The following is an 18,586-nucleotide window of genomic DNA, read 5'->3' as shown; positions in this document are numbered from 1 at the left end:
CGGTCAAAGTAAGCAAAGGGCAGCTTTTTGTCTTTGGTCGCTTTAGCAAGCATTTTACCTGAGGAATGGAGACAAAAAAATAAAAGCACGCAGCAGTTTTTTTTTAAAATTATGACAGCATGTCCATGTTTTCTATCTATACTATATATAAGAAGCACTTTGTGCTTCTACTGTTGGGGATTTCGAGTGCATCCGTTTGCTTTAAGCTCTTGTACCTTGGGCTGCTGTTTTGTACGTTGAGTGGTGGGACCGCTCTTGCTAAATTGGAGCCAAGCATTTGATGTGAGTTGACTGCTCCCACTGCTGCTTCAGCTTTTGCGGTGATTTGAACATCCGACTGCTGGCTGTGCAGCTGGCTTTCATAGCTTCTGTTGTACTTCAGAGCTGTGTGGATGGAGAAGGAAAAAAGGCTTTTTCTCTTCAAATTTTAGAATCTAAAATTTATTATAAATGAATGTTTACAAGCGATTTAACGTTGAAATAGGAAAACACAGAATCCCGCTTGCGGGTTTCAGCGTTATTATGCAGTCGGGATTTTTAAAATTTTTGTTCTACTCCACAATTGTGTGGTCTTTTGCTCTTCAAATTTTAGAATCTAAAATTTATTATAAATGAATGTTTACAAGCGATTTATATAAGAAGCACTTTGTGCTTCTACTGTTGGGGATTTCGAGTGCATCCGTTTGCTTTAAGCTCTTGTACCTTGGGCTGCTGTTTTGTACGTTGAGTGGTGGGACCGCTCTTGCTAAATTGGAGCCAAGCATTTGATGTGAGTTGACTGCTCCCACTGCTGCTTCAGCTTTTGCGGTGATTTGAACATCCGACTGCTGGCTGTGCAGCTGGCTTTCATAGCTTCTGTTGTACTTCAGAGCTGTGTGGATGGAGAAGGAAAAAAGGCTTTTTCTCTTCAAATTTTAGAATCTAAAATTTATTATAAATGAATGTTTACAAGCGATTTAACGTTGAAATAGGAAAACACAGAATCCCGCTTGCGGGTTTCAGCGTTATTATGCAGTCGGGATTTTTAAATTTTTTGTTCTACTCCACAATTGTGTGGTCTTTTGCTCTTCAAATTTTAGAATCTAAAATTTATTATAAATGAATGTTTACAAGCGATTTATATAAGAAGCACTTTGTGCTTCTACTGTTGGGGATTTCGAGTGCATCCGTTTGCTTTAAGCTCTTGTACCTTGGGCTGCTGTTTTGTACGTTGAGTGGTGGGACCGCTCTTGCTAAATTGGAGCCAAGCATTTGATGTGAGTTGACTGCTCCCACTGCTGCTTCATGACAGGTCGTCGAAGCCTGTGCAATAATAAATACCTGCTCAAACTAAAAGTAATTTCTGTAGACAGTGGTGAGCAGGGTCGAATCCACAGGGACTGGGAGTAATTGTTTCTTTTCAAATTCACAGTGACAATGGGGTGTTTTTATGCAGAAGGTGACAATAAAAGAAGTTCAAATAAAATCTAAGAAACTACTAAAAATTAATTAACAAATTACTAAAATCGAATGAATGATAATTAAGGATCTAGCCAAGGAATAACTTCAGCAATGGTTCACCTAATTGATCATCGATAAGCAAAGGCAATCCCAATTATTTACTAATAAATAGGTTATAACTGCCAAACAAGCGATGACAGTCAACCCCTCCTTACTGTGTCGATGATTAAGGTACGCCCGTTAATCACTGCTCTAATTGAGAAATAATTCTAGGTACGCCCGTAGAATTTAATTCCCCAATTGCCTTACGTATTAGAGGAGCCCTATTCTAATCAAATAACGCACTATCAGGGTTATTTTAGATTAGCCCGCGTATTCCCCTGACACAAACCTAATCATGCCAGTTGTCACTATTTTAGAGCAATTAAACAATTACGGATTTAATGCCCTAATTGACAATAGATTACCAAATCAATTAATTATCCGGATCCAAGACAACCAATTAATTAAATAACCATAAGCTTAGCAATCAGGAAATATGCGAATACCAACAAATAAAAGGGAAAGATTAAATTAAATCGATCTCACAATTTTTAGGTAACCCAAAGCATCCGTCGTTTCCTGACTAGAATGAGGAGATTAGTTCATATTTGATGAACTGAGCCCACGGGAAATTTCAGCAAAAGTCACGGCCACTGCCTGCATTTCAGGAAGCCGCAATTCGTCGAACAAATGGAAGGCGAATGAAAGCTACCGGTAACACTTGAGTTTCTTAATTGTTCCTAGCATCCGTAGCACAAGGCTACTCAAAGGGTACAAGAAGGAAAAGTCAAAGAGAGCAATTCTCCATTGCTCCTGCCATGCGCAGGATTCAAAATCACAAAGAAAAGTCAAAGCCCAAAGTAACAAATGCTTTCTCCTGACATCCGTAAGTTTCTAAAGCTAAGAGTAAGTCCAAGAAAAAGTCGAGAATTTTTGCTAAGCTAAAGACGAAAAACTAAGAATAAAGCCAGCCCTCATCTGATCCTCCTCTCTTCCTTTTAATTGCGGCGGCTCACAGCAGGAAGAGAAGCCCCCGTCCGTCATTCCTTTGCGAAATTGACCAAAATGGGCATGACATCTCCTCTTCCAAAAGTGCCCCTGGGACAAGCTTTATCATCTGAAATCTTTTTTTCCAATTTGGCACCTGTTATCATATTCATATTCTACTCCCTGAAATAAACGTCAAATACTAAAAGTGAGTAGAATCCAGCAAATAAATCCACATCAAGTCAGGTAATAGGAGGAATTAATAATAAAATAAATGAATAAATTGCAACCTATCAATTCCCCCCACACCTAAACCATGCTTGTCCTCAAGCATAAGAAAAGTAAACGAATCACCAAAATTCGATGATGGCCATTGCCCAATCTCCTATATTGCCAAGATATTCAAGAGAAAGACATATATCGAGCATTGGTGATTAAAATCCAAGAAGCCTCCCCCCGGTTAGCCCCTAAACTGCAAATTCCTTCAATTTCCAGGTTAACTATTCTAAGAAAAAGTAATGGCACGCAACATTTATCAGCTAATGGTCCAAATATTCACACAAGTCCCCATATTAAGTCCATAAACCAGCAAGATCTCCTATTATTTATTCTTTTTTTTTTCTTTTTGTGTTTTTTTTTCTTTTTTTTTTACGTTTTTTTCGAGCAATAATAATATTTGACACAAGAAGACTTAGTCTCTAGCCGCCGGAGCCTTTTGACGCGAACTCCATCATTTTTAGATGAAGGAGCCCGGTTACTCAGCTTCTGCCGCTATACGACCACGTACTCATAGAAAGTACCACCTTTTGACGCGAGAATCGACACTTTTAGGTGCAGATCCCCGGTTACTCAGTAGTGACTAATAGCGGAGTACAGTCCAGTTTTGTTCACAGCCAAACAAAGCCAAAAACACGAAATACCAACACTAGCAACTAAGCATAGGGGCAGCTCGCCTCATTATTGCCAAACATGGAGAACTGGAGTCAATATTGGACCAGTTCACCTTAAAATGCCAACAGTCATTCCCAACGCCTAGAAAAGTTAACAAAGAAATCAAAAGAGCCAAGCAATCCGATATTCACCAAGGAGATATCTTGGATCCAACCACATCAACCCGATACATACTTATTTTAAAAACTTGGCAAAAGTAGAATTAGAGTCAATGAGCCAACATCCAATCAATTTTTTCTCTTTTCTTTTTCTGTTTTTTTTTTCAGGAGAGGTAAGCACCAAGCAGAAAGAAAGAAAATGAGCAACTAGAAATAAAGCTAAAAACTAAAGAAAACTAAAAACACTAGCACCCCATTAGACCCCCCCCACCTATAGGACACATTGTCCTCAATGTGACAAATAACCAACAAAAGTGGGTGAGAGGACAGAAACACTTCCCTGAAATCCGGTCAAAGAGGTGGGCGAGGTGGAGCTGGAGGAGGAAAGCCCGTATGATGCAGAAATTGCGCCAAATTCTGTGCTATGCCCGCTACATTGAGGTCGACGTTGAGCATTCGAGCCTCCAAATTCTGAACCCGCTCCTGGAGTTGTTGCCATTCAGTTGACCCATATGGTGGAGGTCGCGCAGAAGATGACGGCCCAGCGGTGTCCTCGGCCGACCCAGGGAATGAAGAGTGCCCCGCCTGCGTTGAAGGCCGTGCACCCGGAGCTCGAACTGGGCCGGGAGGTGTAAACTGGTGGAAACCATTGGGTAGGCGCTCGACGACTCCCATTTTCTCTAAGCAGTTCACGTCCAGGAGCTCCATCTCGAAAGCCAAATGTAAGTCGTGGTCCTCCAGACTAAGAACTCCCAACTGCGTCGCCAAGTGGGTAATGTAGGACCCAAGAATCAGAGGTTTGTTCTTCTTGGTCAAAACAGTCTTGAACTGTGTAGCCAACCAACACCCCAAGTTGACCTTGATATTGTTCTTCATACTCCAGAGGAAGAAAAACTCAGGGCGAGAGAGTATACCGGAGCTGTCCTTGCGCCCTGAGTAGCTGTAGGCTAAGAATCGCTGAACATAGCGGGCACTAGGATCCTTAAGAAAGGAGCTCCTAGACCTAGAAGGGTCGTAGCGGTGTCGATCGACTGACATTTCCTCCCACACATCATGGTATTGGGAGAGAAATGGCTCTATGTAATCACAGGCACTCTCCGCATACTCCCTAGTTTCAGCATACTCTCTCGTGATAAATCCAAATGCCAGATTGAACTGGGTAATGGAAAAGTTGAACTCCCTACCCATTAGACGGAAATGAATGACATTTGGTGTTTCAACGGTGTATCTCGTAGGCAACTCGAACTCAAAGGTGGAGTAAAACTCCCGAATCAGCTCAACAAAAGCAGGGCAGGAGATATCAAGATACGGGCACCACCCAATGGCGGTAAACATCTGATTGACCTCCTCACGTATACGCAGGGCAGTCATAGTGATTTTGTGACAAGATTTGCAGGGTATAATACGCCTCTCACAGACCTTAGCGTATCTCTGCCGATCGGCGGGTCTGGTAAATGTTAAGTGCCCCCCAAAGTGAGCAGGTGTATCTACCTGAGCACCCCTACCCCTACCCAAACGGGTTCGAACACTAGAAGAGGAGGGTAGGTTGGTAGGGGAGTTGACAGGAATAGAGGCTTGTGGAGGGGGTTGAGACTGAGAGGCCCTAGACCTAGAGGAGGATTTTGGTCTCACCATGATTTGGAGCAATCAACTTAATCAACAAAAGTCCCAGCAAATATAACAACTTGCCAGTGCCAACAATAAATAAAGAAATGCCAACAAACCAAGGGCCCAGCAATTGCTACCCGGCAATATCAGAAGTAACTGAAGCAAAAACCCCCCCAAAGAAACCTCAACAATTCCTCCAGCAATGCAAGCAAAATAGACCTCCCACGTTAACAATCGACTACAGTATGTCAGCTCAACCCAAAATTTTAACAAGTGGCTCCAGATGGCCAATTAAACGCACAATTGCACCCAACCCAAAAGAATTAGCAATTCCAAGCAAATATAATCCAACCAGTACCACTGGTGGAAAATCACCCAAATATGCGGGGAACCAAATAGCACCGGCAAATACTGAGAAATTGGGCAAATGTCAAATACCTCCACTAGGACTACTCCAGGCGGCAAACAGAGAGGCGGAGGTGAAGCTGGTGGTGACTGGCGGTGTCCGTGTGCAGCGCACGGCTGCCTGACTGCGGTGGGCAGCGGCGGTGTGAGCAGAGAGGCTACGGGCTCGTTCGTGGGTTGCGGGTCGCAGCCAAGGAGGAACGGCGGCGCGCGGAGGCGCGCGTGAGGAGCTCGCTGCGGCGGGCAGCGGCGCGCGGCTGTGGTGGAAGTGGAGGTGGACGGTGGAGATCTAGTGGTGGATGGCGGAGGTCGCGGGCGAGATGGGCGGCGATGGAGAGAGGGATCTGCTGACTGGCGGCGGCGCGCGGACAGAGGCGCGGCGGGCGGCGATGGCGCGCGGCTTCGGCTGGTCGAGCGTGCGCAGAGAGCAGGGGAGCAGCAGAACAGCGGAGAAGAAAGAAAAGAGAAAGAAAGAAGAAGAAAGAAAGAAAAAGAAAGGAAAGAAAAGAAAAGAAGGAAAAGAAAGTTTTTTTTATTTTTTTATATTAATAAATGAAATTGCTACGGTTAAGAGGAAAAATTTTCTTGCTCTTGGTTTTTTTTTCTTTTTTCTCGTTGTTGTTTTGTTATTATTTGAATAAATGAAATCATGATAATAATTTTTCTATATATATTTTTTTTTTTGAATCCTTACCTTTCCCGCGAACGTGACGCGGGCACGTCAAGAGGGCAGGAGAGCTCCCAAAAGTTTCAGAAATTCCTGATCGTGAGCGTCCTGCACATCACCACGCGGGCACGTCATGAGGGCAGGAGAGCTCCCAGAAGTTTGAAGTTTCTGATTCCTGCCCGTCATCACGCGGGCGCGTCATAACTGAAGGTCACCTACAAATCAGCAAAAACGAAAACTAACACCCAAAATCAATCAAATTCAGGGAAAGCAGATTTAAACCATGCTACGAAACCAACAAACAATTAAAAGAAATAATTGGGTTGCCTCCCAATGAGCGCCTATCTTTAATGTCTTTGGCTAGACATGGTAAAGTGTCACTGATTAGGACACGGTGGCTCGTCTAGCCTAGTTGTCTCCACCTCTCTACCTGAAAATCCTTCGTAATAATATTTGAGACGGTGTCCATTCACCACAAATTTGTTGTCTGTCTTAGCACTTTGGATTTCAACTGCACCATATGGAAAAACATGAGTCACAATAAAAGGTCCAATCCAACGGGAACGTAGCTTACCTGGGAATAACTTGAGCCTGGATTGGTACAGGAGAACCTTCTGACCAACTTCAAATGTTTTTCTTGAAATTTGTTGGTCATGAAATGCCCGGCTTTTCTCTTTATAAATCAAGGCGTTTTCGTATGCTTCGTTCCGGATCTCCTCCAATTCTTGCAAATCCAACTTCCGTTGAGCACCGGCCTCCTCTAAATTCATATTGCATTGCTTTATCGCCCAAAAAGCCTTATGCTCGAATTCCACTGGAAGATGACACGGCTTCCCAAATACCAACCGGTACGGTGACATCCCTATAGGAGTCTTGTACGCCGTCTTATAGGCCCAAAGTGCATCTTCCAACCTTTGGCTCCAGTCTTTCCTATCAGGGCGCACCATTTTCTCTAAAATGGACTTAATCTCCCGATTTGTCACCTCCGCCTGACCATTGGTCTGAGGGTGGTATGACGTTGAGACCCTGTGGAGTACACCATACTTGCGAAACAACGCAGCTATGGTTCTGTTGCAAAAGTGCGTTCCCCTATCACTGACAATAGCTCTAGGCATTCCAAACCGCACAAAGATATTAGACCTGATAAAATCTGCAACTACTCTCGAATCATTAGTTCGAGTGGCCTTAGCCTCCACCCATTTAGACACATAATCAACTGCCAGCAAAATATATAAAAAGCCAAATGAAGTAGGAAAAGGCCCCATGAAATCTATATCCCAGACATCAAAAATTTCAACAAAAATCAACGGGACCTGGGGCATTTGATCTCTACGGGCTATATTACCTACCCTTTGACAGCGATCACATGACTTACAAAACACATAGGCATCCTTAAATAATGAAGGCCAATAAAATCCACTTTCCAAAACCTTATGAGCAGTTCTCTTAGGTCCAAAATGACCTCCACAGGCAAAAGCATGACAAAAAGCTAAAATTGATTGAAATTCCACTTCACTTACACATCTCCTCATTATTTGGTCTGCACACCTTTTCCATAGGTACGGGTCGTCCCAGATGAAGTACTTGGCGTCACTCTTCAATTTATCCTTCTTCGATTTTGGCCAACCTGCAGGAAAATCACCCGTTACTAGATAATTGACTAAATCAGCATACCAAGGCAATTGAGAATTTAAGGAAAATAAATGCTCTTCAGGGAATGCATCTTTCAATGGTTCCTTATCCTCCCCAATTGGTATGCGACTTAAATGGTCTGCTACTAGATTTTCTGAGCCTTTCTTGTCCCTTATCTCCAGGTCAAATTCCTGTAGTAGCAATATCCACCTGATGAGTCTCGGCTTTGCATCTTTCTTGGTCATTAGGTACCTTAATGCTGCATGGTCAGAAAATACAATTACTTTAGCACCTAGCAAATATGACCTAAATTTTTCCAAAGCAAAAATAACTGCAAGAAGCTCATTCTCAGTGGTGGAATAATTCAACTGGGCTCCATTCAAGGCCCGGGATGCGTAATAGATGACATGAGCTGCCTTCCCTACTCTTTGCCCCAATACAGCCCCAATAGCATGATCACTGGCATCGCACATGATCTCAAATGGCAAATTCCAATCGGGGGGTTGGATGATTGGGGGTGAAGTCAGCAATTCCTTCAGCTTGTTAAAGGCCTTCTCACATTTGTCATTGAATTCGAAGGTCACATCCTTTTGTAGAAGTTGGAACAACGGGGCTCCAATTTTTGAAAAATCCTTGATGAACCTTCGATAAAAACCTGCATGTCCAAGAAAAGAACGCACCTCCCGCACACTCGCGGGGTAAGGTAATGTAGAAATAATGTCTATTTTAGCCTTGTCAACTTCTATGCCCTTAGACGATACAATATGACCTAGGACTATTCCGTGCTCAACCATAAAATGACATTTTTCCCAATTTAGCACAAGATTAATCTCTATACACCTTATCAGGATCAATTTCAGGTTATCTAAACACGTATCAAAACTATCACCATACACACTGAAATCATCCATGAAAACTTCAATAATTTTCTCCACGTATTCAGAAAAAATACTCACCATACACCTTTGGAAAGTCGCAGGTGCATTGCACAACCCAAATGGCATTCGTCTGTAGGCAAAGGTCCCGAACGGGCACGTGAAAGTTGTCTTCTCTTGATCCTCCGGGGCAATTGCTATCTGAAAGTATCCTGAAAATCCATCCAAAAAGCAATAATAAGCTCTACCAGCTAAACGTTCAACCATTTGGTCAATGAAAGGGAGAGGGAAGTGGTCCTTTTTAGTGACGGCGTTCAGCCTACGGTAGTCTATACACTGCCTCCATCCAGTGGGTTTGCGCACTGGCACGAGCTCACCCGTTTGGTTGGCTTCTACCGTTACTCCTGCCTTCTTCGGGATTACCTGAACCGGACTCACCCAAGGGCTATCAGATATTGCAAAGATGATCCCCACATCTAGCAGTTTTAGAATCTCTTTCTTTACAACTTCCATCATGAGGGGGTTGAGCCTTCTTTGAGCCTGCCTAACAGGTTTGGCATCGTCTTCTAGCCTAATCCGGTGCATACAGATGGCCGGGCTTATCCCCTTAATGTCTGCGATTGTCCAGCCTATCGCCTCTTTATGCTCCCGAAGGACCCGGATCAATTTCTCTTCCTGGGTTTTTGACAGAGCCGACGAGATAATCACCGGGAGTGTCTCATTATCACCCAAATATGCATATTTCAGGTGCTCTGGTAGAGGTTTCAACTCCAGTACAGGTGCCTGCACCACAGATGGCAATACCCTCTGGTGAGGCTCGGGAGTAAAAATAGGTAAGACTTCATACCTTTTCGTGGTGGTTTGCAATGAGTGTAGTGCACCTATTGTGCATTTTAGATCCTCACTCCACTCCACCTGAGGAGTTGTCTCCAACTCGAGGTGCTTGGTTAAAGCCACCTCCAACTCATCCCTGCCATCAGTTTCAAATACTTCCTGCACTACAGGATCAATAGCACTCACAGAGAAAACTGAGCTAAAGTTGGAGTTCGAGGGGTATTTCATAGTATCAAAAATATTAAAATGCACAATTTCCCCATCAAACTCCATGGACAAGGTACCCTTATTAACATCAATTTTCGTCTGTGCAGTGCTCATAAAAGGTCTACCCAATAACAAAGGTGAGGGATCAGGGGAGTGATCATCATCCATATCCAGTACATAAAAATCAGCTGGAAACACCAAATCATTAACTTTTACCAATACATCTTCAACCAACCCATCAGGATATGCATTAGTTCGGTCAGCTAATTGAATGATAATTCCAGTTTCTTTTAATGGACCTAATTTTAGAGAAGCATAGATAGACTTAGGCATGACATTAATTGATGCTCCCAGATCCAACATGGCCCTTCTGATCACAGTATTACCTATCCTACAGGGAATAGTAAACATACCTGGGTCCCCGCACTTCGGTGGGAGCTTTCTCTGCAGGACCGCTGACACATTCTCCCCAACAATAACCCGTTCATCCCCTCTCAATCGCCTTCGGTTGACATACAAGTCCCTTAGGAACTTGGCATATTTTGGTACTTGTTTGATGGCGTCTAAGAGGGGGATATTTATCTCAACCTTGCGAAAAACCTCCAAGATTTCCCTCTCCTTATCCTGCTTCTTTGATTTTTCCAACCTGCTAGGAAAAGGAGGCGGGTTAGTCCTAACTGTAATTGTTGGGTCAGGAAGTACCTGTGGATCTGCACCATTGCTGTCCTCCCTTTCGAGCTCACTTTCGATCTTCTCTTCATCCTTGTCCTTGGGGATCACAGGCTCAGGCCCTTGAACTTCCTTGCCACTCCTCAAGGTCATGGCGCTCACATTCTTCGGGTTCAACTCAGGTTGAGATGGCAATTTACCTTGATTTTGGGCATCCAAGCGGTTGATTGTTGTGGCCAGTTGACTTATCTGATTCCTTATGTCCTGCATTTCGGAGTCCGTCCTTTGCTGATGTTGCATAATGGTTGCCTCCGTCCTTTGCTGATTTTGCATAATAGTTGCCTCTGTCCTTTGCTGATTTTGCGCCATGGTTGTCATCATTTGTTTCATCATCTCCTCCATAGATGAACCGGATTGAGGGGGCGGAGGTGGTCGGGGTTGGTATTGCTGCTGGTACCCTGGTGGCTTATTTGGCACAAAGCTAGACTGCCTGTTCGGTGTAAAGTTGGGTTGCCTATTCCCTCCATAACTGAGGTTGGGATGATCTCTCCACCCGGGGTTGTAGGTGCTTGAGTAAGGGTCGTACTGCTTCCTTGGCGCGGGCGCGTGGTCAGCCATGTTCACCTGTTCTGCAGTTTCTTCCTGAATCATTGGGCACATGTCTGCAGAGTGGCCTATACCAGTGCAAATCCCGCATACCCTGGCTTGTGATGCATTTCGCACAGCCTGTTGCCTAACAAAAGCAGTCAACTCATTTAGCTGCTGCTGCACAGAGGGTGTCTCTATCTCATTCACCCTACGTATTGGAACATCCTCTCTTGTACTGAATTGCTGTGAGTTCTCTGCCATCCCCTCTATTAACTCCCGTGCTTCCTGAGGGGTTTTGTTCACCAGTGCCCCTCCACTTGCAGCATCAATGATGCTCCTGTCTCTAAAAATGAGTCCCTCATAAAAATATTGTATGATCAACTGCTCACTTATTTGGTGTTGGGGGCACCTGCGCAACAAGTTCTTATACCGTTCCCAATACTCGTAAAGTGACTCCCCTGGATGCTGTTTGATCCCACAAATTTCTTTCCTTAGACTTGCAGCCCTGGATGCAGGAAAATATTTATCCAAAAATTTTTTCATCAATTGGCCCCACGTGGTGATGCTACCTGGTGACAGGTAGTACAGCCAGTCCTTCGCAGAATCTTTCAAGGAGAAGGGGAATGCCCTCATTTTTATCTGCTCTTCTGTGATTCCCGGGGGTTTCATACTGTTGCAAACAACATCAAACTCCTGCAGATGCTTATACGGCTCTTCACCTGGTAAACCATGAAAAGAGGGTAAAAGCTGAATCAGACCAGATTTTAGTTCAAATGGAATGTTGTCATTTAAAGCGGGGAAAGTAATGCACAAAGGCTGCTGAGTTAAATCAGGAGCAGCCAACTCCCTTAATGTTTGTGCATTAGCCATGGTTCCTTCCTCCTGGTCAGAGTCACTTGAAGTGTCACCAAACGAATCTGTTGGTTCAACTTCTGACTCGGGTCTTTGAGATGTAGCCCTGGAGTGCTCTTCTCTGAGTTGTCTGGTTTCCTTTCTCGTTCTACGCGCGGTCTTCTCTATCTCGTGGTCAAAAATCAAATCACCTGTACGAGAAGATCGAGGCATACACTAGAAGAAGACCAGAAAATTAGGACAAAATTGAATTTAAAAAGAAATAAATAATAACGCCAGTCCCCGGCAACGGCGCCAAAAATTGACAGGTCGTCGAAGCCTGTGCAATAATAAATACCTGCTCAAACTAAAAGTAATTTCTGTAGACAGTGGTGAGCAGGGTCGAATCCACAGGGACTGGGAGTAATTGTTTCTTTTCAAATTCACAGTGACAATGGGGTGTTTTTATGCAGAAGGTGACAATAAAAGAAGTTCAAATAAAATCTAAAAAACTACTAAAAATTAATTAACAAATTACTAAAATCGAATGAATGATAATTAAGGATCTAGCCAAGGAATAACTTCAGCAATGGTTCACCTAATTGATCATCGATAAGCAAAGACAATCCCAATTATTTACTAATAAATAGGTTATAACTGCCAAACAAGCGATGACAGTCAACCCCTCCTTACTGTGTCGATGATTAAGGTACGCCCGTTAATCACTGCTCTAATTGAGAAATAATTCTAGGTACGCCCGTAGAATTTAATTCCCCAATTGCCTTACGTATTAGAGGAGCCCTATTCTAATCAAATAACGCACTATCAGGGTTATTTTAGATTAGCCCGCGTATTCCCCTGACACAAACCTAATCATGCCAGTTGTCACTATTTTAGAGCAATTAAACAATTACGGATTTAATGCCCTAATTGACAATAGATTACCAAATCAATTAATTATCCGGATCCAAGACAACCAATTAATTAAATAACCATAAGCTTAGCAATCAGGAAATATGCGAATACCAACAAATAAAAGGGAAAGATTAAATTAAATCGATCTCACAATTTTTAGGTAACCCAAAGCATCCGTCGTTTCCTGACTAGAATGAGGAGATTATATATAAGAAGCACTTTGTGCTTCTACTGTTGGGGATTTCGAGTGCATCCGTTTGCTTTAAGCTCTTGTACCTTGGGCTGCTGTTTTGTACGTTGAGTGGTGGGACCGCTCTTGCTAAATTGGAGCCAAGCATTTGATGTGAGTTGACTGCTCCCACTGCTGCTTCAGCTTTTGCGGTGATTTGCACATCCGACTGCTGGCTGTGCAGCTGGCTTTCATAGCTTCTGTTGTACTTCAGAGCTGTGTGGATGGAGAAGGAAAAAAGGCTTTTTCTCTTCAAATTTTAGAATCTAAAATTTATTATAAATGAATGTTTACAAGCGATTTAACGTTGAAATAGGAAAACACAGAATCCCGCTTGCGGGTTTCAGCGTTATTATGCAGTCGGGATTTTTAAATTTTTTGTTCTACTCCACAATTGTGTGGTCTTTTGCTCTTCAAATTTTAGAATCTAAAATTTATTATAAATGAATGTTTACAAGCGATTTAACGTTGAAATAGGAAAACACAGAATCCCGCTTGCGGGTTTCAGCGTTATTATGCAGTCGGGATTTTTAAATTTTTTGTTCTACTCCACAATTGTGTGGATGTCGAAAAAATTTAACCAATCCCAAAAAATTTCAAATCCCTTTGATCATGTGTTATAACGTTTAAAGTAATTTCACTTAAATCATAATCAATGTTTAGAATTGAACTTAAACCATGAATTGAACTTTGTCCGACAAGTTTAATATTAAAACGTGTTTAATATTATCAAATGTCTTTATATTATCAAATTAAACACATTTTGTATTATCAAACATTTTGTTTATATTATCAATTGTTTAAGTAAAATGTATTCTGGTTTTTAATATAAAAAACCATCACTTGTGTTTAAGGGGTTTCTAATATAAGGATAACCATCTATATATTTATTTTAAAAAATTGATAAATTGATAAAGCTAATAGGCATTAAAAAATATCTAGAATTATGGTGGATATAAGAGAACAACTAGATAAATTTATATATTTATTAAGTGATAAGTGATAAGTGGATATATTTTTTTTATATGCATATGTGATAAACATGAGATATACTTTATTCCTCAATTTTGACCAAAGAGTTCAATCATGTGTCATAGGGGTTAAATCACTTGTCTCCCACTACCATCTATTTTTTACTGTTTTAGTCATTCTGATGCTTATTTTGTGGACCACTTTCTTCCTAAGGTTGGCTATATTTGTCATTTCCAGATTCTTTGTCTCGATTTTGCATATTTCTTGTTTTTTACTGATCATCGATGAATACATTGGCACCAGAGATTTCATGCAAACAATTTGCTACGTTCAAAAAACCAGTTTACATGCAAATTACAGCGCATCTTGCATCTTACAACTTGCTTCATACAGCTTGCTTCGAATCAGGTATTTTCTTATGCTAATCCAAACTTAGTTCACATGAGTTTTTCAGCTATTCCATGCAACTAGAAATTTCTTTTATTTTAATCTGTACTGAGGTGCTCCAATTTCTTATAATACGCAGTAGCAGAGATACTTTGATAAGCTTCGTCTGCTGTCTCCATGGAGGTTTTCTACTCTCTTTCCTTCGTTCAACTGGTTTTTTATTGTTTTTTAATATATTTAGTTCATAGCTCATTCCATCTGTACTGATAGTCTTCATCCTTTTTAGCTGAATAGTTTGTTCCTTGCACATCACCACTTATATACCTATCTATCGATATATATATAAACAATATATATCTGTCCATACGCATAGATTTTCCTCTGTCTATCTTTGTTTGTTGCTTGGTATATATGTATAAAAAACATGAGCTGCTCCAAGCTATCCATAACGGATGATCCTGATAAACTTCGTGAGAAAAAGGATAAGCGAAATCGTAAAAAAAGAGAAAAATTTGCTGCTCTATCTGTCGAAGAGAAACAGGCTCAGCGCAAAAAAAACAGAGAAGCTTATCACAGAAAAAAATTGGAGAAAATACTTTCCAAGTCCTTGCCACAACAATTTCAAGAAGCTTCTCAATCACCAGTTTCTGCATCTGTTATCCGTAGCCTTTCTCCTCAACAATGTTCTCATGGTACATAGTGATTAAAAAACTCTTACTATATTCTCATAATCTGTATGTGCATAGGATATTTATCATAACCTGTCTATTTCCCTTATTTTGTTGATGACTAGCTTTGAATGATAAAGTTATCCAAGCTATTGGTTCTCAAACTTCCAAACTCAATGAGAATGTTCATGGAATTATTGGTTGTAATCAAGGTTAGTCATAGAATTTTTTTCCCTTTACCAACTTTTCTTAGAATTCCAACCCCTACTTTTGTATATATTGAATTGCAAATTTTTCTACCTGACTTTCAGGCGATTCACGCAGTGAATTCTCACACTCTCATTTTACAGAACACTTTACAGGTACCATTTCTATCTACTTTAAATCAATGAATTCATGTCAACTTAGTTGTATATGTATTAGTGTTTCTTGCTATATTGTAGTAAATTAGACTGTGCATTGTTTGTTATCCAATGTGAATTTCATTTTTTTTATAATATTCATGCAACCAATCTGAACTCTGTCTATTGTAATAGGTGCTCCAAAACCTGGTATTCGGATTTCTCCCTCTGCAAATAACAGTGATGAACTAGCTTCTGCTCAGTTGGGTAGAAAATTAAAGGAACAGATTTCTTGCTTCTCAAGCTATGAGAAAGGTACATGGTGTACTTTGTTTTTGATATATCTTTCTTACTCAAATCATAAACAGTATTCTATTGATACAATACTCCATCTCTAATTTTTATACGTAGGATCTGCTTCTAACTGTGGTACACAACATACATGCGTAGCTACTGACATGCTGCACAATGCAGGTGATTTAAGCTTCGAAATTAATCATTGATTATTGCTTCTTATATATAACCATCAACATTATCATGATCAGTTATATTAGTATTCTTGTTTACTTTTCAGATAAATCATTCATATGCATGAACTGCTACAAATTCTTGACAGAAATAGCTGAACAAACTTCAGGTCAAATGTTCTTTGAGCTTTTTAAAAAAATTCCTACTGCGATTGTGTCTAACAATTCCATGAACTTTACCTTGAACAGATTTGTCAGCTATCCTCCCAATGTACCAGCTGTATCAAGTCCCTGATAATTGTTCTGCTAAAACAAGAAGAATTGCAGGTTATTAGCTTTGATCTGAATTTACTATCTTGTATATAGAAAAACTCAAATTACCATATGAGCTGCTTGACGATTCTCATTTCTCACTATTGTTTCTTATTTCTCACTCAAGTTTCTTATTTCTCACTATTGTTGTAAACTAATTTGCCATAAAAAATCCATCAAATAACCATCTCATTAAAATATATTAAATTGTTTAATTGCTTCTGATGTTGATCAGAAAACTTCAGTATGCATTATGTAACCTCAAACCACTTCTATTCATACAAATACCTTGATCATATTACTACCACTACATGTATAAAGCTTATGGCCTCTGCTTCTAATTATATATACTTGAATCATTCAGGCAAAAAGCATTCATCAGCGAAACAAGTGAAAGCTATTAATAACAAAAAGAAAAAAAACAGAGGTACAGATTACAAATCACTGATTGTTCCTCTTTTACCTCCTTATGTTCAGTTCCAACCTTTAGTTTAGCTGAACTAATTGCTAAATCTATAGGTAATCAGCCTGTTGATGGAGTTCATGCACTCAAATTTATTAATCATCAGGCAGATAGATTACCTGCAAAAGCTGATTGTCAGTACTGTGGAGGGAAAAAAATGCACTCTGAGACACCCAATTTCTGTTGCTCAGACGGACAAGTAGTTCTCCATGAGAATAAATTGCCAGATATTCTTGTAGAATTGTTCACTGGTCATTCTGATGAAGCTTTATCCTTTCGTACATATGTCAGAACATATAATAATATGTTTGCCTTTACTTCCTTTGGTGTACACTATGATAAATCACTTTGCAAGAGAACAAATGGCATTTATACCTTCAAAGTTCAAGGACAAAGCTATCACTTTATCAAAGACCTTATTCCACATGGAGGATCTGGATTATATCTGCAACTGTATTTTCATGATACAGATCATGAGCTTCAAAACAGAATGGCAGTTTCAGAAAGATTAACAGAGAGTATAGTAATGAAGATCATGGAAGTCATGAAGTCTAATCCATACGCATGTTTTCTGCGCAGTCTAAGAAACGTTCCAAATTTGGATTCATATCAGATAGTCCTGAAATCACATTCACAGAATGATCAACGAGTATTCAACCATCCAACAGCTTCTCAGGTTGCAGCTCTTTGGACAGAAACAGAGAGTTCAGGAACAAGTTATGCTAGACACATTAAAATTTATACAAAAGAAGGAAGGGATCACCTCGTCCAGTACTATTATGGCTGTTACGATCCTCTCCAATATCCACTATTATTTGCACTTGGTGAAACAGGCTGGCATCCTGGAATCAGAAGATTTGTCAGAGAAAATGCCAAAAAGAGAAAAAGATCTGTTCAGAGAAACAAACCTACTGCTGTCCTCACCAATTTCAAATCTGCTGAAGACATGATATCTGCTGAAGAAGAAGGTATTCCTAAGATGAATAACTAATACATTATCTATATGCAAATGTCTTATACATTACTTATGTACATTGCTCACATCTTGCTTACATAATTACTGATCCTGAATTACTTGTTTTGAGAACATACTACTCGCATTATCTTCGATTAGTCTCACATGATCCTATATCTTATCAATGTATGCAACTTCATATAGTGAAACCAGTTACTTATACCTTATTTTTGTAACTTTCAGTTTCCAATGATCCTGAAAACAATGGTGAATTTGTGTCAATGCGAGAATATTATGCTTATAAATTGCAGATCAGAGACAAATATTCTCCAAACATACTTAACACTGGTAGATTACTTCAGCAATATGTTGTGGATATGTACATCAAAATTGAAAGTCAGAGATTGGATTACTATAAAAGCAAACAAGAATTCATAAGGAGAGAGCAGCTGCAAGGCGTAATGGATAGTGTTATAACAGGTCAATGCCAAGCTTCAAAAGTAGGCCAACGAGTAGTCCTTCCAGCTTCATTCATAGGAGGCCCTCGAGACATGAGAAGGAGATATGTTGATGCTATGGCTTTGGTCCAGAAATTTGGCAAACCAGATTTATTCATTACAATGACTTGCAATCCTTCATGGCCAGAGATAAAGAATCTCATGCTTTCAACAGATGAAGCACATAACAGGCCGGACCTGCTCACTCGAATCTTTCACGCAAAGCTTGATGTTTTAAAACAGGAGTTATTCAAGAAAGAAATATTCGGATCTGTTGCTGCTTACACATATGTCATAGAGTTCCAGAAACGCGGTTTACCTCATGCTCATTTCCTTATAATTTTGAAGCCATGTTCAAAACTTTACTCGACAGATTCTTATGACAGAATAGTTAGTGCAGAGATTCCAGATGAAAGCAAAAATCCACATCTTTTCAACATGGTTCGCAGACACATGATTCATGGCCCTTGTGGAAAAAGAAATCCAACCAATGTTTGTATGCGAGGAGAACATCAGAAAAAATGCAGGAATAATTATCCAAAACCA

At 40.6% G+C, this 18,586-nt stretch overlaps 1 protein-coding gene and 1 pseudogene across 1 annotated transcript; one reads left to right on the top strand and one right to left on the bottom strand.

The window, feature by feature from the left end:
• The window catches only part of LOC113702884 (ubiquitin-conjugating enzyme E2 20-like), a 198,893-nt pseudogene that overhangs the window by 133,060 nt on the left and 47,247 nt on the right, over positions 1-18,586 (top strand).
• On the bottom strand, positions 6,576-12,068 carry LOC140006935 (uncharacterized). The gene is made up of 3 exons (XM_072049612.1): positions 9,616-12,068; positions 9,210-9,510; positions 6,576-9,116 (listed from the first exon to the last, which is right to left on the bottom strand). Exons 1-3 carry the CDS (start codon positions 12,066-12,068, stop codon positions 6,576-6,578), a joined length of 5,295 nt encoding a protein of 1,764 aa, XP_071905713.1.

The sequence above is a fragment of the Coffea arabica genome, chromosome 1e (genome assembly GCF_036785885.1).
Source record: "Coffea arabica cultivar ET-39 chromosome 1e, Coffea Arabica ET-39 HiFi, whole genome shotgun sequence".
Taxonomy (NCBI): Eukaryota; Viridiplantae; Streptophyta; class Magnoliopsida; order Gentianales; family Rubiaceae; genus Coffea; species Coffea arabica.
The sequence above is the reverse complement of the archived record's forward strand: the minus strand, read 5'-3'. Positions and strand labels throughout refer to the sequence as shown.

Coding starts and splice junctions, on each gene's coding strand:
- LOC140006935 (XM_072049612.1), bottom strand. CDS start 12,068: ATGCCTCGATCTTCTCGTACAGGTGATTTGATTTTTGACCACGAGATA. Junction 9,511..9,615: donor GAGACAACTCCTCAGGTGGA/GTGGAGTGAGGA, acceptor GCCTCACCAGAG/GGTATTGCCATCTGTGGTGC. Junction 9,117..9,209: donor ACCCCCTCATGATGGAAGTT/GTAAAGAAAGAG, acceptor GTAATCCCGAAG/AAGGCAGGAGTAACGGTAGA.